Source organism: Cyclopterus lumpus, chromosome 22 (genome assembly GCF_009769545.1).
Source record: "Cyclopterus lumpus isolate fCycLum1 chromosome 22, fCycLum1.pri, whole genome shotgun sequence".
NCBI classification, from domain to species: domain Eukaryota; kingdom Metazoa; phylum Chordata; class Actinopteri; order Perciformes; family Cyclopteridae; genus Cyclopterus; species Cyclopterus lumpus.
The window spans coordinates 17,320,967-17,342,510 of record NC_046987.1 but is presented as its reverse complement, the minus strand read 5'-3'; the positions used below and the strand labels follow the sequence as shown (position 1 = coordinate 17,342,510).

The following is a 21,544-nucleotide window of genomic DNA, read 5'->3' as shown; positions in this document are numbered from 1 at the left end:
ATTTGTCGAGGAGTTGACGATGAAACACCCTCATTCTTTTCTTTTTTCGTGTAATTTAGTCTGCAACTGCAACAAAATCGATTTTACATTTTTAATATAGCAACAAAAAATAAAGTCTGTTCAAATGCACATTTCTGCACCAGATGACCGTAAACAGCTGTTGCTGAGATATGAAACACATTTCTGTTCATCCTGTAGCTTCAGTTGACACAGAAATGGAGGTTTTCCCAGCTGGTTGCTCAGAGACTTGCTTTGCAGTGAAGGGAGGAAGGAAGAGGGGGGTGGGGGTGGGGGTGGGGGGGGGGGGGCAGAGATGCAGCTGCGCTCTGAGAGCCGGAGGTTGAGGTAAAGTGGAGGTTGAGGTAAAGTGGAGGTTGTTTGCACCGTCGGCGTCTCTCAGCACAGAGCGATGTGCAGGCTGCTCGGTGACCACTTCCTCTCCTCTGTCGCTCTGCAGGGCTTCAAGCTCCGGTTCGTCTCCCTCACCAACGACAGCTTTGACCTTCTTCTGTTCTCAGACGAGCACGTTGACTTCCTGTTGTCGTGCGGTCGACTCGCACATTTACTTTCCTGATGAGCGTGTTTGAACTAAAAGGAACAACTTCTGTACTCAGGAAGAGAGCGTAAAGCGTCTTAAGCTTCTCTCAATAGATACGACTTAAATAAAGTCGTCTGTCTGGTTGCTTGTTGGAAAATGTTATGACTCAAATGAACCTGCTTATGAAGTTTCCCTGAGCTGAGATGCTTCAACATGATGAGAAATGGCAGCTAAAAAAACACCATCTTTGGAAAAAGTGATCTGACGAGATGTGAGAGCATCATAACTTCATATCAGCACTGATATTGCTTTAGATCTGCTTAATCCAGACTCGTTCAAGACTTTAGTCTGAAATGAAGGTTAACGCATACACATTTCTGGTTATATTCATACTGCATGTAAACTTGATCATAAATTATCATTCAATCTTTTAGATCATTTGACATACTTTTTTTTATTGAGAAGAAAATCAAGCATCAAATAATTCACAAGCACAAACGTACAGGAGACGTGTTTGTGAGAGAATTCACAGCTAATATCTTTATAATACGCACATGACAGGGACGGCGTTAACATCGCAATAGGAATGTGTTCCTCTGTTGTTAGAAGAATTTGATTGGCTCATTTACATATGAACGCAAATATGCTGTGACACGCAAAGCCGTGGAAGTATAACTATTAATTATATTGACAGAAAGACAAAGATGGTGTGTTCAGGCCTCAGCTCTCAGTCGCTCTGCTTCCCGGCTGAACTCTGCAACAGACAGAAAGGACACGATGTCATAACGTCACAAACTCTTTTTTATGACCCGTTCATTCACATATTACAATCTAGGAAGCCTAATTTATGTGAAATGCAAAAGTATTGAGTATACGCAGTTTGGATAAAAGGTGAAGGGCCAGTAAAACAACATGGAACAAACCTGAAGCTTCCACACCAGAAACGCCACAAAGACTCCGTAGACGCTGCTCTTGATGATGAAAACCCTGTAGGAGACTTTGGCCGTCTGTGTGATCCTCAGATATTTCTCTGCAGAGAGTTCAAACGTTTAGAGACACGATTCAAAGAGGAGACGTCCACGTGGGGCCCAAACAGGACATTAAATAGTAGCGATGATGCATTCAGGTACAACATGATATTTACCTCTGGACAGGACCCCTGATGGAAGAAGAATAAATGCATTAGACGGATTGTTGTCGATGCAAAGAGAACATGTTCAGGTGGTTACTCAGTTTCAAATGAAGCGTACCTTTCTCCCCCAGAATGGATCGTGAATAGATCTCCGTATGCGTCCCGTTGAAGAAGCTGACGCTGCAGGTGAACTCTTTGTGGTCCGTGAACCAGTCTTTGGCAGAGACCCTCAGCCTGCTGGTGATCCTGTAAGACTTGTCAACCCGGAGAGCAGCGGTGTCGGTCGCCACCCCGGTGGTGACCTCCACCCCGTCGACCTTCCAGAGTACACCCACATGGTCTGGGTAGAATCCACTGGCCACACAGACGATGGTCTTCTTCTGATCGCCCTGGTTTTGACACTCCTTTGGTGAAGGTCGAAGCACTTTGACTGTTGGTCCGGTGACCTCAAGTCCAGGTTCTGCGACGACAAAAGGACATAAATCACTAAATTAAAGCTGCACGATCAAAGTCTGAACATTTTAACAACAACAACAAGGATTTGTTTGTACTCGTGTCCAAAACAAATAAACAATTCTTTCTTAACTTACCAAGAACTGTCAGTTTGATTCCTTCTCCAAAATAAACAGGATAACTGCCGGAGCACACCGCTGACTCGCATGTCAAAAACTGACTACAATGCAGATTAAACCAAGCTTCTGTTGTTTTGTTCAACTTCCTTTTGTGAGGTTTTCTTTTACCAACCAGTACACATACGGTACAACCATGTATGTCACAGATATATATATATATATATAAAATGCCTTGTTACTTTTTTCCACTTTTATATGAACGAGACAAAGTTGCCTTTGTTAATACTTTTAGTGCAAAACTTTAAATCACTAATGAATTAACATAACAAAGTGGTGCCTGGACCTCGTGCAGCAACCGAGAGATTTATTGTATTACGTTGATGCAACATTTCCTTTTTTAAATAATTCTGCAGATTTAGGATCAGAGAATATAGATTCATGCATACGATGTTGTGTCATTTTCTTACCCAACACTGTCAGTCTGGTGCCACCGCCAAAGTAAGCAGGCTCGTAGTTGTTCACACTGACACGAGGCTGCACAAGAACAACCGCTCGAGCTCTGAGCTGAAAGCTCGACACTGTCTTTGTGCTCTTCTTCAGGTGAACTAAAAAATGTTTAACTTTGCACACAAAACTTCAAAAGAAAATTCTATCTCAAAATGATCAAACTGCTCATTTTAGGTCTATCAATTAAGAGCACAAGATAACCGGTAAAAGTCTCAATTTGATATCATTCTTTTGATAATTAATGTCGGTGTATATATGGAATCACTTTGACTGTCTTACCGAGAGCGGTGAGTTTAGTTCCAGCTCCAGAGTGAGCCTCCGACTGTGAACTCAGTGTTTCACAGCGCTGATAAGAAGAAGTGTCTTTAGAGGAATAATCTGGGCGGACAGCCAAATGTTTTATTGCTGCTGTACTTTTACTGGAGAACACAGACGACGCTGTTCTTTACCGACACAAACTAACGTCTGCATTAACTTCTTTCACACTTTTGTCCACTTTTGCCTCACAGCCATCAAATAAAATGTCTTTACAATATATTCTTAGTATTGCCCGTATAATGTTGCATATAAATAACCAGCAGAGAATCTTCTTCTCTGAGACGCTGCAGGTTTTCTTACCTAAAACAGTGAGTTTGGTTCCAGCTCCAAAGAAAACCTCTGAGTAGGAGCACAGAGACTTTCCACTGAGACAAAACCTCCGGCTGCCTCTTTATCTGGGCCGCTATTCCAACTGTGTCACTCTTTGACGGCTTCAAGAACTTAATCTACTTTAGTGGGCAAAAGAGTCACATGTTTCTAACCTTCACCTCTTAAACGTCCACATGCGTTTGTGACTATGTTAGTGTTATTAATACCAGTGTTATAATACATGGGTTATTAATACCAGTGTTATAATACCAGGGTTATTAATACCAGCAACAGCTGTAATCATGGTTTAATCACTGGTTGTTAGGAGTGAATCAACAGTGTCCGAGACATCTTACCAACATCATACCTGAGCAGTATTTAATAAACTTCAAATGTTTTCTTACCTAAAACCGTTAACTTTGTTCCTCCACCAAAGTGAGCCTCTGCTGCTCCACCAGAGTCACAGTGAACCTGACCGCTGCTCTAAACAGCCCAACATGCTGCTTTTACTTTGCGTCTTTAGCTTCTTTCAAATGGTCTTTATTGTATTAAATGTGTTTTTCTTCTTCTTAAAATTGAGATCCAACATGTATTGCATTGCAATCTGTTTAATAACTTTAATGTGACACAAAACTTTTTCCCCCAGACACCAAAACTGCTTTTACTCGTTTTACTTTTTCAACACCAGAGAAATAATCAGAAGGTTTGAAGTCTAACTTACCGAGAACCGCATTAGACGGATTGTTGTCGATGCAAAAAGAACATGTTCAGGTGGTTTCTCAGTTTCAAATGAAGCGTACCTTTCTCCCCCAGAATGGATCGTGAATAGATCTCCGTATGCATCCCGTTGAAGAAGCTGACGCTGCAGGTGAACTCTTTGTCGTCCGTGAACCAGTCTTTGGCAGAGACCCTCAGCCTGCTGGTGATCCTGTAAGACTTGTCAACCCGGAGAGCAGCGGTGTCGGTCGCCACCCCGGTGGTGACCTCCACCCCGTCGACCTTCCAGAGTACACCCACATGGTCTGGGTAGAATCCACTGGCCACACAGACGATGGTCTTCTTCTGATCGCCCTGGTTTTGACACTCCTTTGGTGAAGGTCGAAGCACTTTGACTGTTGGTCCGGTGACCTCATGTCCAGGTTCTGCGACGACAAAAGGACATAAATCACTAAATTAAAGCTGCACGATCAAAGTCTGAACATTTTAACAACAACAACAAGGATTTGTTTGTACTCGTGTCCAAAACAAATAAACAATTCTTTCTTAACTTACCAAGAACTGTCAGTTTGGTTCCTTCTCCAAAATAAGCAGGATAACTGCTGGAGCACACCGCTGACTCGCATGTCAAAAACTGACTACAATGCAGATTAAACCAAGCTTCTGTTGTTTTGTTCAACTTCCTTTTGTGAGGTTTTCTTTTACCAACCAGTACACATACGGTACAACCATGTATGTCACAGATATATATATATATATATATATATATATATATATATATATATATATATATATATATATATATATATATATAAAATGCCTTGTTACTTTTTTCCACTTTTATATGAACGAGACAAAGTTGCCTTTGTTAATACTTTTAGTGCAAAACTTTAAATCACTAATGAATTAACATAACAAAGTGGTGCCTGGACCTCGTGCAGCAACCGAGAGATTTATTGTATTACGTTGATGCAACATTTCCTTTTTTAAATAATTCTGCAGATTTAGGATCAGAGAATATAGATTCATGCATACGATGTTGTGTCATTTTCTTACCCAACACTGTCAGTCTGGTGCCACCGCCAAAGTAAGCAGGCTCGTAGTTGTTCACACTGACACGAGGCTGCACAAGAACAACCGCTCGAGCTCTGAGCTGAAAGCTCGACACTGTCTTTGTGCTCTTCTTCAGGTGAACTAAAAAATGTTTAACTTTGCACACAAAACTTCAAAAGAAAATTCTATCTCAAAATGATCAAACTGCTCATTTTAGGTCTATCATTTAAGAGCACAAGATAACCGGTAAAAGTCTCAATTTGATATCATTCTTTTGATAATTAATGTCGGTGTATATATGGAATCACTTTGACTGTCTTACCGAGAGCGGTGAGTTTAGTTCCAGCTCCAGAGTGAGCCTCCGACTGTGAACTCAGTGTTTCACAGCGCTGATAAGAAGAAGTGTCTTTAGAGGAATAATCTGGGCGGACAGCCAAATGTTTTATTGCTGCTGTACTTTTACTGGAGAACACAGACGACGCTGTTCTTTACCGACACAAACTAACGTCTGCATTAACTTCTTTCACACTTTTGTCCACTTTTGCCTCACAGCCATCAAATAAAATGTCTTTACAATATATTCTTAGTATTGCCCGTATAATGTTGCATATAAATAACCAGCAGAGAATCTTCTTCTCTGAGACGCTGCAGGTTTTCTTACCTAAAACAGTGAGTTTGGTTCCAGCTCCAAAGAAAACCTCTGAGTAGGAGCACAGAGACTTTCCACTGAGACAAAACCTCCGGCTGCCTCTTTATCTGGGCCGCTATTCCAACTGTGTCACTCTTTGACGGCTTCAAGAACTTAATCTACTTTAGTGGGCAAAAGAGTCACATGTTTCTAACCTTCACCTCTTAAATGTCCACATGCGTTTGTGACTATGTTAGTGTTATTAATACCAGTGTTATAATACATGGGTTATTAATACCAGTGTTATAATACCAGGGTTATTAATACCAGCAACAGCTGTAATCATGGTTTAATCACTGGTTGTTAGGAGTGAATCAACAGTGTCCGAGACATCTTACCAACATCATACCTGAGCAGTATTTAATAAACTTCAAATGTTTTCTTACCTAAAACCGTTAACTTTGTTCCTCCACCAAAGTGAGCCTCTGCTGCTCCACCAGAGTCACAGTGAACCTGACCGCTGCTCTAAACAGCCCAACATGCTGCTTTTACTTTGCGTCTTTAGCTTCTTTCAAATGGTCTTTATTGTATTAAATGTGTTTTTCTTCTTCTTAAAATTGAGATCCAACATGTATTGCATTGCAATCTGTTTTGTTTCCCCCAGACACCAAAACTGCTTTTATTCGTTCTACTTTTTCTACACCAGAGAAATAATCAGAAGGTTTGAAGTCTAACTTACCGAGAACCGTCAGTTTCGTTCCCTGGCCGAAATAGGCTTCGTAATTAGCACAGCGCTTAAGCCTAACATCAAAAAGCCCTGAGCTGAACTTGAACTATAAGATACGTTAAGTTTGTTAATGCACCACCATAATGACAAATCATATTACATGTGTTCCATCAGACCATCCGTGACTTACCCAAAACAGTGAGTTTGGTTCCTTTTCCAAAGTAAGCTTCGTTTGCATTGTCACAGTGCAGAAATACTGAGCATGAAACTCCTGAGTCTTTCTCTATGTTTGCAATCCTAAACCTTTACCAATACTTCTGTGTCTACTAAGACTCTAAAGCAATAATGCATTGAACAAACCTCAATAATAAACTGAAATATTTACCTAAAACAGTGAGTTTGGTTCCCTTTCCAAAGTAAGCTTCAGATCCAAAGTCACACTGAAGGTCTCCGCTCCCAAAACGTCTCAAAACTTCCCATAAACGTAATATTGAAACACAGTGTGATAATCCAGAGGAGGAAGCAGGTTTCAACATGCAGGACGAGCTTCATAATGTCCAAATATGTTGCTTTTGGCAGGATGAATGAAAGAAGCATCCCAGTGCTCCACACATGATTCATAATTATTTATTTTTTAAAATACTTTTTAACCAGTTTTCCCATGAATGTTGCCTTTCCGGTTCCAGTTTGGCCTGACAGCTTTCACACCTTCAGAATATTGATTGTTCTGCTCTTCCAAGGGTCCCAGGTAGCATGTCGTGGTCTCCACACTGGGAGTCAATGGGAGGAGGTTTTTGTACAGCGGCTCTATGGGGTTGTATCACCGTGGCCCCCATGTCCCCACGGTGAAAAAGCATCACACAAAAACCTGAAGTGTCTTCCGCTCTCTCCTCTCTCCTTCCCCCACCCAGCCTCTCCATATCTCAGCCTCCATCTCTCTGTGAGAGAGAGCAGATGTTCAGGTCGGGCTGACTGGCGGCTGAGCGGCCTCCAACCCGACTGCTGCTATTTCTGGTACGGCTGAGAAAAGAAGCAAGAGCGGCGGGAAGGAGGAGAGGAACTGGTCTTTGTTTGTTGGTTTGAAGATGTTCAGAGGGAGGGACGTCTCTGTTGGTCACACCTCTCTATCCACCCAGGAACTAGTGAACGGAGGAGACGCTCGTTTACTGAGTAACATTCACCACTTAACATTGTGTAATGTGAAAAGTGTCATTTTGAGTATTTTTACTTGACTCTGTGATGCCGCTCAGTTCTATGAAGCCTTTTAGAGTCCTTTAGCTCCTCTTCCTCATTGACCTCTCCTTTAATGACCGAGTCTAAGTGCAGTACCACACGGACCCTACAGAGGTCAGTAAGTGATAACCTCTAAAACGCGATAAGCTCGAGTCTCGTCAGGCTGCTCACAGATTTAAACTGTACAGGGAAATAATCGTTGTACTTAAAATGTGAACACCTGCTTATTAATCTGAGCTGATCATCTTTGTGGTGTTGCAGGAACGTCTGCAGGAGTCTCAGAATCAGCCGCTGCGTCCAGTATGTTGACGGGAATCAAACATATGGTGGCCCCCCAAGGGGCCGCTGCCTTTACAGGACACGAGCCCCGATCCCACCGGACTAGCGGCGCTCACTTCTGTTCATTAACTCTGGTTCTGTGCTCCTTGACGTCACTGAGAGGTCACTGAGTTCACATGATGTCACTGAGAGGTCACATGATGTCACTGAGAGGTCACGTGATGTCACTGAGAGGTCACGTGATGTTACTGAGAGGTCACATGATGTTACTGAGAGGTCACATGATGTTACTGAGAGGTCACGTGATGTTACTGAACTGACTTTTGTCGCAGAATGAACTGCTCAATCAAAGAATCATGCAACAAAAAAACAACACATTGTTGCTGTTTCAGGAAAATGAAGTGCATTTATTTCATTTTTTATGTGTTTTAGAAATGCATTAATGGAAAAAACACTGACTTAAAACAGTTGTGTTTTTTTAAAACTTTTTTAGAGGATGAATCCTAATTGTTTGGTGACCCCTGACCTCTCCTCTACCAGTCTTGTGTATAGAGCAAATAGTAAAATATACAATTGCATTACTTATTAAATAAAGGGCCATACAGTCTGTTAACATTCTTCAAAGAAGATAATAATGATAATAATAATCTCTTTTATTTGTATAGCGCCTTAAAAGGTACTCAAGGCACTTTACATGGAAAAGAAAAACAATAGATGATGACGATTGTGAGAAACAACATTTTAAAAAACTAGTATCAATGGCTATATGCAGATTTAAATTAATGGGTTTTACATGCTGTTTTGAAAGTGGTGAATGACAGAGATATAATGAATACGCCCAGCATGTCAAACTAAAGATCTGATTGGTTGAAAACTGTGACAATCAACGATAATGTCCCATGTACTCTAATCTGCAAAGGCTACAAACCTAGAGGGCCTCGGGCAGAAAATAAACAGATATGTTTATTTATCGCGATATTTAACTATGTATATATACTGTACATAAAGTAGTTCCTTACTGGATCAATGCTATTTTTTCTATTGTTCCACACATTTATTACAAAAACCAAACAAACCACAGCTCCTTCCTGCCTGTGAGCCTCATGACACCCAGACTTGGTATTTGTATGACTGTCTGGTCCGTGTGCATCACTGTGACTGGCAGCACAGAAGTAGGTGCTGCTGTCATCCAGGAGCACCCCAGTCATTAGAAGAGAGAACCTGTTGTTGTCGATAAATGACTGGAAGCGCTTCGCGGTTTGCTCGTATTCGCTGGTGAGGAACTCCAGTGGAGCTCCGTAGTGGGTTTGTCTGTACCAGAACATGTAGTAGCTGCTCATGCTCAACCCTGGACCCAGGTGGCACACAAAGGTCACCGCGAGTCCCGGGTGGGACGTCTGATCTCCAGACTGAAGAACTTCAACCGTGAGACCTGCAGCACACAAACAACGTTTTTATTGTGCCTCACCTCGATGTACAGAAGTGTAAACTCACATATATGATGTGTAGAAACTGGATCATTCCAGCACCTGTTGGGGGGCACATCCACTACGAGTTAACGCACAAAAACCCACCTGAGTGTAAAAGAAGCAACAGATAAAGCCCTGTGGTGGTAAACATGTCAGCCATGAGCCTCCTCCCAGATAAATGATTCACACGTCGCTCTGTTCAGCATAAATAAACCATGAGGTCACGTGATCACATTACATACTTGGGACTGACTGTCATTCCCAATAACTGATTAAGAAATGAGTCTTCGGAGTCTGTCTTGTGTTTTTGTTTTTTATATTACCTCTTAGTAAATTGTACATAAAAAAATGTAATGATAATATAAACAATTATTTCATAACTTTGGTTTAATATGGATCTTTTCGGTGTCTGGCACGAAAGAGGCTCCGTGTCGCAGAATGAACTGCTCAATCAAAGAATCATGCAACAAAAAAACAACACATTGTTGCTGTTTCAGGAAAATAAAGTGCATTTATTTTTTGAAGTTTCATATTTCATGTAGTGTTTTAGAAATGCATTAATGGAAAAAAACACTGACTTAAAACAGTTGTGTTTTTTAAAAACTTTTTCAGAGGATGAATCCTAATTGTTTGGTGACCCCTGACCTCTCCTCTACCAGTCTTGTGTATAGAGCAAATAGTAAAATATACAATTGCATTACTTTTTAAACAAAGGGCCATACAGTCTGTTGATATTCTTCAAAGAGGATAATAATGATAATAATAATCCATTTTACATGGTAAATGGAGATTTGAATTAATGGTTGGTTGAAGACTGTGACAATCAACGATAACGTCCCATGTACTCTAATCTGCAAAGGCTACAAACCTAGAGGGCCTCGGGCAGAAAATAAACAGATATGTTTATTTATCGCGATATTTAACTATGTATATATACTGTACATAAAGTAGTTCCCTACTGGATCAATGCTATTTTTTCTATTGTTCCACACATTTATTACAAAAACCAAACAAACCACAGCTCCTTCCTGCCTGTGAGCCTCATGACACCCAGACTTGGTATTTGTATGACTGTCTGGTCCGTGTGCATCACTGTGACTGGCAGCACAGAAGTAGGTGCTGCTGTCATCCAGGAGCACCCCAGTCATTAGAAGAGAAAACTTGTTTTTGGCAGAATCAATAAACGACTGGAAGTTCTTCGCGGTTTGCTCGTATTCGCTGGTGAGGAACTCCAGTGGAGCTCCGTAGTGGGTTTGTCTGTACCAGAACATGAAGTAGCTGTTCATGCTCAACCCTGGACCCAGGTGGCACACAAAGGTCACCGCGAGTCCCGGGTGGGACGTCTGATCTCCAGACTGAAGAACTTCAACCGTGAGACCTGCAGCACACAAACAACGTTTTTATTGTGCCTCACCTCGATGTACAGAAGTGTAAACTCACATATATGATGTGTAGAAACTGGATCATTCCAGCACCTGTTGGGGGGCACATCCACTACGAGTTAACATGAAAAACCGATGAAGAGGAAACCCAATGCGTGCACAGGTGACGACATCGTCAGGCACTAATGTGAGTGAGGTTCTCCCAGGACAAATACATGTCTCAGAGTAATGAGGGGAGGCATTGCGTCTGTTAGTTCATCACTTTATTGTCTTGATAACGGCTTCATGCCAGGTGCTGTACCTCCACCTGTCGGTGGAATCTATTCAGGACTGCAGGCTGTCGCTTTTCATAGAAACACAAAGGTTGTTTTTTTAAACAGATGATCAATAACAAACTAAACTATTTCAGAGAGCAGTTTATTCATGTTATCTTTTCTTTCTACCTTCCTCGCTTCCATGTGATATCACTTGACATCAGTCAGGTGTCGGAACAATACACAGCCTCTCCGCTGTATGTTGTTGTCACAGACCTGAGGTCTGCCACAGCACCGTGTAGACTGACAGCACACAGGTAAACAGCCTCGTCGTTCTTCTGAGCGCTGGTTATCTTCAGAGACCAGTGCTTCTCCTTCGACTTCACTGCCTCAAAACCAGTTTTGAATCCCTCTTCGTAGTTTGCAGTACCCGCTATTATATACACCATACACTGGAAACCTCCTCCACTCAGCTGTCGGTACCAGTACAGATATTCATAATTGGTGTTGTTCTGGTAGCAGTGCATTTCTGCCATGCCACTGGGAAGACTGGAGACGTACTGGGGCCACTGGGTGATCAGCACAGACTGAGAAACGCCTGAAACACTCACAAAAATAACAGAAGAGATGTTACCAGCATGATAAACATATTTTCTAAATAACTACAATATTTCTTAGATCTTTTCATAGCTTTGTTTTTTGCTTTTCATCTGCAATTTATGAAAATGTGAATTATTTACACTACAAAATTGATGATAGGAAGCCCAATTGTTTCTTTTTTATTTTGATTTAAAAAAATTAACTTTACCTGCAGCCCAAAGCACAAAGAAAGTCAATGTGTGGAAGCCTGGAATCATTTTGATGTAGGACGGGGAGATGAATGAAAACATAAAGAGCCAACACTTTGAGATCTATGAGGAGGAAATGACATCATAGTCTCTGCCGTGTTTCACAGACAAAAGAGTCTCATTAGCATTAGGGGAGCAGCTGTGTTTGTGGTTTCTATGTCAGTGTTTGTTTGATACTGTGGGCCACCAGCTTTTTGTGAAGGAGCCAGAGGAGTTTTAAAAAATCCTTATTCTCAAACCCCTATCTCTTTAACGTTTACTTCGACATACAAAAGGGAACTCAACAAATCTTCCACATTCACAGACATCTTTCAGCAGTTTGAGAGCGTGTCACATGGTTCCACTGGTTTCCTGTTGGTGTGACGCTATCTGCTGGATCGCTATGGAGGTTTTTGTATGAGAGCGCCACCGTCTTCAGTACTGTGTATAAAATGCTGCTCCAAAATATTGTCCGCTGTCTTCAGGGTGTCTCAGGCTCAGGGTGTGAAGATAAGCTGCTTTCTCTCCATCTCCGCTCACGTTAAAGCGGCTTTTAAATGGCGTCTCGACTGTAGGCCTTTTATAGGCCATGTAGGCAATCAGCTTCAGGGAAGTGTCTCCTGCTGAGCGCTGATACCAGAGAATACTGTCATAGTTTGTGATTTCATGTGTGAGGCTCAGGGTGACCTCATCATTTGGTTGGACAAACAGTTCAGTTGGAGTCTGGACCACTTGTTTTTCTTTACTGAGGTAAACTCCTGGAAAGAGATGGAGAAGCGATGTTGAGTAGTGATGTCATGTCTTGCCACTAGTGGATAAAACCTTGTTGTGCGCTTGGATTAAACAACAGCAGTAAGAAAGTCAATCAATGATTGGTGGATAATAATATTCGGGTTAATTTGATTAGTCATCAATGTGCAATACCTTTAATCCAGAACACAGTGATGATGGAACCGATGAGACGAGACGGCATCATGTCGAATGAGAAGAACCAGCTTGAGTCGCTCAGCTTTGTGGATCAGAGGGCGGGACAGGAAGTGATGTCGAGAAAAAAAGTGTGTACAGAGAAACTGTCTTCAATTCAGTCTGCCTTTTCCTGAAAGGCAGGAAACACTGCCCTTCTTTTTCGTTAAATGACAACAGTTACACTGGAGGGTAATAACTGAGAAGATTTGCAATAGAAAAGTTCACCATTCCACAAAAAAACATACTTTCATTTGGTCTGTACTTTATTCTGATTATGACATATATCAGAATAAAGTATATAGAGATATACCTCCGAGCAACACAGGAACACATGCAGGAAATGTCACGTGACGCTGATAGCTGACATTCTGGTGATGACTGACTGGTTTCCTTGTGAACTGATGACCTACTTAAGTTTAAAGTCTTTAGTCTTTTGTTTTTGGGGGCGGGGCAGTGAGGTAAATGCAACACTGACTGCACCAGGTTCCAGTTGATTACCATAAAAATAGGCTATGATGACCACTATAGTTCCTAATTAATATGAAGCGTTATTTAAATATTTCGTGGCTTGTCCTGATGACTTGGGAACCCCTGGCTGAGAATATTCAAAGCTTTAGTAAAATACTTTTTGTAGTTTTGATTCAGAAAGGTTTGATGGACGCTCTGTTGTTGAATATCAAGAATCAAAGATGAGCTGTTCATTTGTCCTGGGCAGGAAAGGGATCTTAATTCGTAAACAAATTATAAACGTTAAAAAAAGAGGGTGAAAAGTTGTCAAAGTAAAAACTCTTTTAATCAGGTTGGGGACTTAATGCACTCTTTGACCTACTTTGAGGGCTGAAGAGGTTTTCCTCAAGAGCGGATGGATGTTTGCTGCACTGTGCCTGACTGGCTGCATAAAAGTACGTTGCGGTGTGTTCAGGTGCCTTTAGATTGATTATGGAAAGCGAACTATTCTTTGCTTGGTCTCCACTCAAATCTCCGGCTAATCCGAAATGCTTTCTAAACGGCTCTTCCATGTTTTCATCGCTGAACTGCGCATATCCATAACCAATAAGTGTCATGGCGTGGCCTTCGCGTGGCTGCTGGTACCACAGCATCACTCTGTAGTCGGGTCGTCCGTGCGTGCAGACGAGCTGCACTTCATCCCCGGCCTCTCTGATGAGGTCCGAGGGAGACTGCTGGACCTGAACCCCCACAGAAAGACCGGCTGTAAACAGAGTCGGACAGATTGTTGATTTTAGAAGTGGAGGTAAAACCGGAGAGCGCATCTTACTTCAGAACCAGTCGGTCGTTACCTGTGAGGACGAAGCCAAAGAGAAACCTCATCATCATGTGGAGATCCGACATGGAGCACGAGTTACTCAAGTTGTAAACTGAGTCGCCTTTAATCAGGAGGTAAACATGAGGTAGAAAGGAGGCGTGGCTTCCAACTTTTTTCATGAGATGTTTAAATTTTTACTGTAATAATAACTGTCAAAATAGATGAAACCAGTAAAAGAGAAACACCGTTGTATTCGCTATTCGTGATATGATTGCATCAAACCAAAGCACAACAGCAGGTGTCTGGGAGCGGTTTGTTGCACGTCTTATTATTAACCACTGATGAGAAAAGATGGTGCAGAGTTTTTGTAAAGTTCAGAAGGGATTTCTGTCAGCGTGCTTCACTTGCTGCGCAGTAGTACACTGCACTGTGCTCTGGTGTAAGTGTGACTATAAGAGAGCCACTCTTTGCTGTATTTACTCCCAAATCTCCAGACATGCTGAAATGATCTTTATACGGCTCTTCCATTGTGACCTCTTTATAGTACAAATATCCAATGTGCTTCATAGCTGTGTCTCCAGGAGACCGCTGGTACCAGAGCATCAGCCTGTAGTTGGTTCTGTCATGGCTGCAGAACATCTGCACTTTGACCCCAGGCTTTGAGATGAGATCAGAGGGAGACTGACGGACATCGAGACCCAGACAACCACCTGGACGGAGAAATTAAATAGTGCATCGTGACAGGTTAAACATGTAAATGAAGCCCTTTTCACCTTCATAATAGCCAATTGTATTTTAACTAGTTTTACCTGCTAGGCAACATAAAAAAAGAAAATGGATCATTTGGACTTCCTCAAAATAAAGTGGTTACTAAAAAGCCTTTAAATAGTAAAAGTAGTTATCATAAAGTTTTGGAAGTTTAAGTTGCTGACATTCAGATTAAAGTCACTGTGAGCAACGCAGATCCAACTGATTCCTCTCCTGAGGTCTGAAAGTGCAGATGAAACAGCATCACTGGCAGAGACGACGGCATCAAACCAAGAGCAGCAGAGAATGAGTAAACCGTGTGGAAACTATGGATACAATGATAATTCCTTCATGAATGATCCAAGATAAGTAGAATAATGTTGGCATGTTGACCTCCAGTCTGAATGAACACAGAACACCTGACTTACAGTTTACTAGACTCTTTTATCAAGGCCCTCCTCTGTCAACCAGCTCCATTAAATGTCAGTGTTGAGTGTTTCTGCAGCTCCAGCTCCACCTACTGTACATCTTACTTCTCACATCACTGTGTTTGCTCAGAAATACACACCGCTGTCCTCGAGCTGCAAGTCTTTCACAGCCCCTCATAGTCCACCAAAAACTGTGTACACCACGAGGGTCATGGTCTCCCAGGACGCTGTCTGTACCAGAACATGTGGTTGAGACCGTCATCCTTGTTGTGGCTGCAGTTCATCTCTGATTTCATGTCAACTCCAACACCAGTCAGATGTACTGCCACCTTATGAGAGGAAGGAACACAGGTGCACGGGGCCGTGAGCTTTAATACAGAGATACCAGAATGTGTGATGAGGAGGTTTTTGTACCGAGGAGCAGTGAAGTGAAGCACTGTGTAATCTAGCAGCACAGAAGTACACTGCACTGCTCTTCAGGCTGAGTCCTTCAACTGTTAGTGTGCAGGTTTGGTCTTTTTTTGCACTCCCGTCCATCTTCACATCCAGTCCAGCCTCTGGGTATGTGGAGGTTATAAACATGTGTCCCAGGAACTGCAGTTTTTCATCCCTCGATTGTTTGTACCAGAGGATTTGATTGTAGTTCTGAATGCTGTGTGAGCAGCTTATTGTGGCTTTTTCTTCAGGTTTGTTGTACATGTCAGCTGGAGTCTGGTGTACTTGCTCACTGAGAGAAGAGCCTGTGGGAAAGTGGAATAATATAAAATATAAAATAGTGCAGATTTGGATAAAAACATTGAAATAAAATGTCTTGAAACAATTGCGAGTGCATTACCTGACACCAGAAAAGATCCCAAAGCAATGCAAAGGAAGACAATGTACATTACTGATACTGCAGAAATGTACATCTAAATACATACGATTACCAATTTGTTGTTGCGATGACTGAAGCAGTTATACGGAGCTTTTCCAACCTCCTCCTTTGAGTGAAGCCTCCCAAGTCATTAGTGGGCGGAGTCATTGTGCATAAAACAAGTTTTAGATGATACACCTGTGAAGGTTACCTGGCACCATTATGACATTAAGGGCTAAGCAGAAGACAGTGGTCACCCTGTTGTTGTGTTTTATGACTCAACATCCTTGTTATTGTGTTTTTATCACTGTATTATCACAGTTATTACTAAATATTGCTGTAGACCCTCCCATCAGGAAACATGTTTTTTTGTTGGGTGGTGTTATATTGCACCACCCAACACACACCACAGACACGCTGTAATGCCACCTTGTGACAGGAAGCTAGACAACAAAGACCTGAAATGAACCCTGAAGCTGACGATACATCATTGTTAGTGTTGGAAGTACAGCAGGAGTTTGGCTTTAGTGGGAGGAAGCAGTACATGTTTATGTATTTTATTATATGAGAATGTTATTTCTGTCCTGACGATCAATATGTTCACTTTACATATAATATGAATTACAATCTGTTGTTTTTAATACATTAATCGATTTATTAAAGTCAGTGTTGTCTGATCACATGAACAAAACATAAATAATGTATATTCACAGTATGTATGAAGTGAAATGTTGGTAATAATTCAAAAATATAAAAAATATTCGCCCGTAGGACCCTGCATTTAAAAACGTCACCATTAACAGGGTTCATTAGACATCTTTGATGATTATTGTGTTGGATTGTAATAGTTGCATTCTTAAGAACAGTTTTAAATACACATTTGATAATGTTTTAACGCAAACTAGTAATAAGGAATGATGACTTAACGTTTGACTTAATAATCTTAACTCAAGGTTACTCACTAGCTGTTTCTGGAGCCTGTGGTCTTTGGTAATGCACAAGGGTCCAGTTAGTGGACCTCGAGTTAAGATCATTCTTTTCAAGGTTTCCATTGTCAAGAATTAACTTGTTTTTATTTTTAACATTGAGCTTTTCCATCACTCTCCATTTCTAGCCAAATTGTAGGTATAGGTTTGAATGTTTATTGGAATTAAAACTGAATTAATGTAGAATTTATCACAGTGTTAAACCAACGAGAAAATGATTAGGATACAACTCAATTTAAATACAAATGTCAGGAAACACATTCAGTTAGTACAGAGTAGGCCTGAGGCAATATTAAAATGTAATGTCCAGAATAATCACAATATTATCTTGATAAGCATCAAAATATATATATATATATATACAACAAACCCTGATGATAAGCAGCCCACGGATTGTAGCCACCTTGCCCGGACAAGGGAAACCAGGGCACCCTCCCGGAGCCAGACCCAGGAGGGGAGCTCGTCGGCGAGCGTCTGGTGGCCGGGCTTTCGCCCATGGGGCCCGGTCGGGCTCAGCCCGAAAGAACAACATGGAGCAGCAGTCACCCTGTGGACCCACCACCCGCAGGGTGAATTATCGGGGTCGGGTGCTATGTAGACCGGGCGGCGGGCCAGGCGGGAGACCTGGGCGGGCCGATCGCCGGCAGCATAGACTAGCTCTAGGGACGTGGAACGTCACCTCACTAGCGGGGAAAGAGCCGGAGCTGGTGCAGGAGGTGGAGCGGTACCAGCTAGATATAGTTGGGCTCACCTCCACGCACAGCATGGGCTCTGGAACCAAGCTCCTGGAGAAGGGTTGGACTTTGTCCTTTTCTGGAGTTGCCCAGGGTGAGAGGCGCCGGGCGGGAGTGGAGATACTCACGAGCCCCCGGCTGAGCGCCGCTGTGTTGGAGTTTTCCCCGGGGAACGAGAGGGTCGCCTCCCTGCGCCTACGGGTTGCGGGGAGTAAGGCTCTGACTGTTGTTTGTGCTTATGCACCTAACAGCATTTCAGAGTATCCGGCCTTCTTGGAGTCGGTGGGAGGGGTCCTGGAAAGGGCGCCGCCTGCCGACTCCATAGTTCTCCTGGGAGACTTCAACGCTCACGTGGGCAATGACAGAGAAACCTGGCGGGGCGTGATTGGGAGGAACGGCTTGCCCGATCTGAACCCGAATGGTGTTTTGTTGTTGGACTTCTGTGCTAGCCACAGTTTGTCCATAACGAACACCATGTTCGAACATAAGGTGGCTCATAAGTGTACCTGGTACCAGAACACCTTAGGCCGGAGATCAATGATCGACTTTGTAATCGTATCATCTGATCTGCGGCCGTATGTCTTGGACACTCGGGTGAAGAGAGGAGCAGAGCTGTCAACTGATCACCACCTGGTGGTGAGTTGGATCAGATGGCGGGGGACTCGGCTAGAGAGACCTGGCAAGCCCAAACGTGTAGTGAGGGTGAACTGGGAACGTCTGGCAGAGGATCCTGTCCGGGAGGTCTTCAACTCCCCCCTCCGGAAGAACTTCTCACAAATCCCGAGGGAGGCTGGGGACATGGAATCCGAGTGGACCTTGTTCAAAGCCTCTATTGTGGACGCGGCTGCTCGGGGCTGTGGCCGGAAGGTCATCGGTGCCTGTCGTGGCGGCAACCCTAGAACCCGGTGGTGGACACCGGGGGTGAGGGTAGCCGTCAAACTGAAGAAGGAGGCCTTTCGGGCCTGGCTGGCCCAGGGGTCTCCTGAAGCAGCTGACGGGTACCGGCGGGCCAAAAGGGCTGCAGCGACGATGGTCGCGGAGGCTAAAACTCGGGCATGGGAGGAGTTCGGGGAGGCCATGGAGAAGGACTTTCGGTTGGCCTCAAGGAAGTTCTGGCAAACCATCCGACGGCTCAGGAAGGGAAAGCAGGGTCTACCCCAGGCTGTTCTCAGCAGGGGGGGGGGAACTGCTGACCCGGACTGGGGACATCGTCGGGCGGTGGAAAGAGCACTTTGAGGAACTCCTAAACCCGGCCAACATGTCCCCCGGAGAGGGGGCAGCGCCGGAAGACTTTGGGGTGGATTCACCCATATCCCTGGCAGAGGTCGCTAAGGTAGTCAAAAAGCTCCTTGGCGGCAAGGCGCCAGGGGTGGATGAGATCCGCCCTGAGATGCTGAAAGCGCTGGACATTGTTGGGCTGTCTTTTTGTCAAGTGTTTATTTACACGCATGACAACAACAACAGGTGGTGGCGACACAAACAAACATGATAATTTCATCAAAGTGTTCCCTGACTTTGTGGCCTGCAGTGCGTCACAATGCTCTTTGTGACAAACGATAGTTTAATCCTCTGCCTTACAGACTTTCTTCACTTTGTTTAAGTTGTATCCTCCACCTGCCCCTCAAAAGGCTCCAACTCTACAAAATAACTAAACAATGGGTTACAAAATGCCTCAAAACATACGCTACATAAATATCAATCAGAACATCAATCATTCTGCAACCGGAACAATGTTTGTTGGAAAAACCAAATAACTGAGGCCACGCCAGCTTCTTCACAGTCGGCCCTGGAGGTGAAACAACACGTTGTCCTTTGGCCTGAACAGTAGGAAGGTTACACGTCCGTTCACCCAGATTATTGAATAGGATTTTATTTTTCTGCTGCTCTTCAGTTCCTCCAGACGTCTGTTGTTACTCAAAGTAACTCTCAAATGAGTTTTGACTCGGGCAGATTCTTCTGAATGTAAACTGCTCACTGGGAGACTTGTACCTACGTGATCTGTATTTAACCAAGAGTGGTCTCTAAAGATCGACGGAGAACAAACTTGGTTACATCATATTTATGAGGGAAGACAATATTCCCACTCACATATTTGCCAGTTCTATTTGAAAAGGCGTTTACCGGCCAGACAACAGGAGAGGAGGCCGATCATTTTGACTCGAATAGAGACTCAAAACCCTTTTCATAACATGTCGGACTGCAGCTGAGAGTTTTTCAGATGTAAGTCGCTGGGATCTTGAAGAGGAAAAGGAAGTGATGAAGAAACGGCATCTCTGTTTCATAACTGACGAAAGCTTGAACAAAATGCTGCTGGGTGGGAGGGGTTTGTACGAGGTGCAACTTGTAACCATAAATGCTGATAAGCATAGTTTTTATTTATAGGAGAAGGAAACTACACCCCTGCTTTGCTGACAAGTTCCTCAAAAAGATAAAGTTGTATTATTACTGAATGTTAAAAGTGAGCCAAGATAAAGAGTATAATGTCGGGATGTTGATTGCTGTCTGAATCAACACAACACTCGGTGTAGAGCTCACTGTAGACTCGTTATCAACACCCGCTTATCAAATCTATATTTCAGTGCTCCAGCTCCACCTACTGGAACAATGGGGAAAGAAAGTCAAAATGTGGTTTCTAAAACACTGAAATTAATAAGAGATGCGTTCTTGGAAACTATATGTAATACATGATCGTTGATTCTTGAACACTCCGTCGTAAGGCTGGGCAATAATAACTTAATATGATCATTTATCGTCTTTCAATGGTATCTTAGCGGGATAAAATCATATTTTGAGATATCGTGATTAGGGATTTCAGTTTTTCAGTTAATTTTAACATATAAATATATCCCTTATTATTATAATATTATTATTAACATTAAATGTACAACTTTACATGATCCTTTTTTTAAATTCTTTATCTGCAAAATTCTGTTTCAGACACACGCGCTTCTTACCTGATACGGAAAAGAAAAAGGGAGCAGGCATTAAGCCACGAGGGCTAGCCTACAGCTAATCCTCCTCAACTGGAAGAGCGAGACCGGAAATAAAAAATAAGAAATAAGAAGAAGAGGAAACAAGAGCGTCTCAGAATACAGGATAAATAGAAGGGAGACACATAGTGGTCAGGGGGGGGGGGGTACTGCACTCCAAGAGGTAGGAACACTCATACCCCAGTGGGCAGATAGGGTACTGCAGGGACTTAACCCTTGTGTAAAGTACAAGCAGCTCAAAACTCTAAATCAAGAACAATACTTGAGTACATGTACTTTCCAGCCTTTTTTCATCAAACCACAGATGTATTCTTGTTCAAACAGGAAACCAACTGTGTGAGACGGCAACAGAAATGTTGTGTGAATGTGTGTGTTCTGTCGGCTAGATAAGTAGCTATATCTCCTCCCACGAACCCTGACCTTTAGATTAATCTAGAAGTTGCCGTTTGTTAGGAAACAGAGTTTATTACAGGAATAAAGCTCTGGTACTTATTCATAACTATTTGTGCCGCGTAGTAATGACCTTGACCATTTCCAAGGTCCGTGTGAAACCTTGAACTGTCTGATGTATTAAAACACGCATTCTTTTACACTATCAACTTATATTAACAGGACTGAGTGGAGTTCAATA

At 42.8% G+C, this 21,544-nt stretch overlaps 2 gene segments (V, D, J or C); both read right to left on the bottom strand.

Moving 5' to 3' along the window:
- Positions 1-973: 973 nt before the first annotated feature.
- LOC117725266 lies at positions 974-12,376 on the bottom strand. The segment is given in 8 exon segments: positions 974-1,292; positions 1,462-1,568; positions 1,683-1,697; positions 1,789-2,130; positions 6,514-6,549; positions 11,166-11,171; positions 11,414-11,716; positions 11,927-12,376. Coding segments are annotated over 8 exon segments (918 nt in total).
- Positions 12,377-14,776: 2,400 nt separating this feature from the next.
- LOC117725267 lies at positions 14,777-20,957 on the bottom strand. The segment is given in 3 exon segments: positions 14,777-15,679; positions 15,765-16,090; positions 20,878-20,957. Coding segments are annotated over 3 exon segments (477 nt in total).
- Positions 20,958-21,544: the final 587 nt, after the last annotated feature.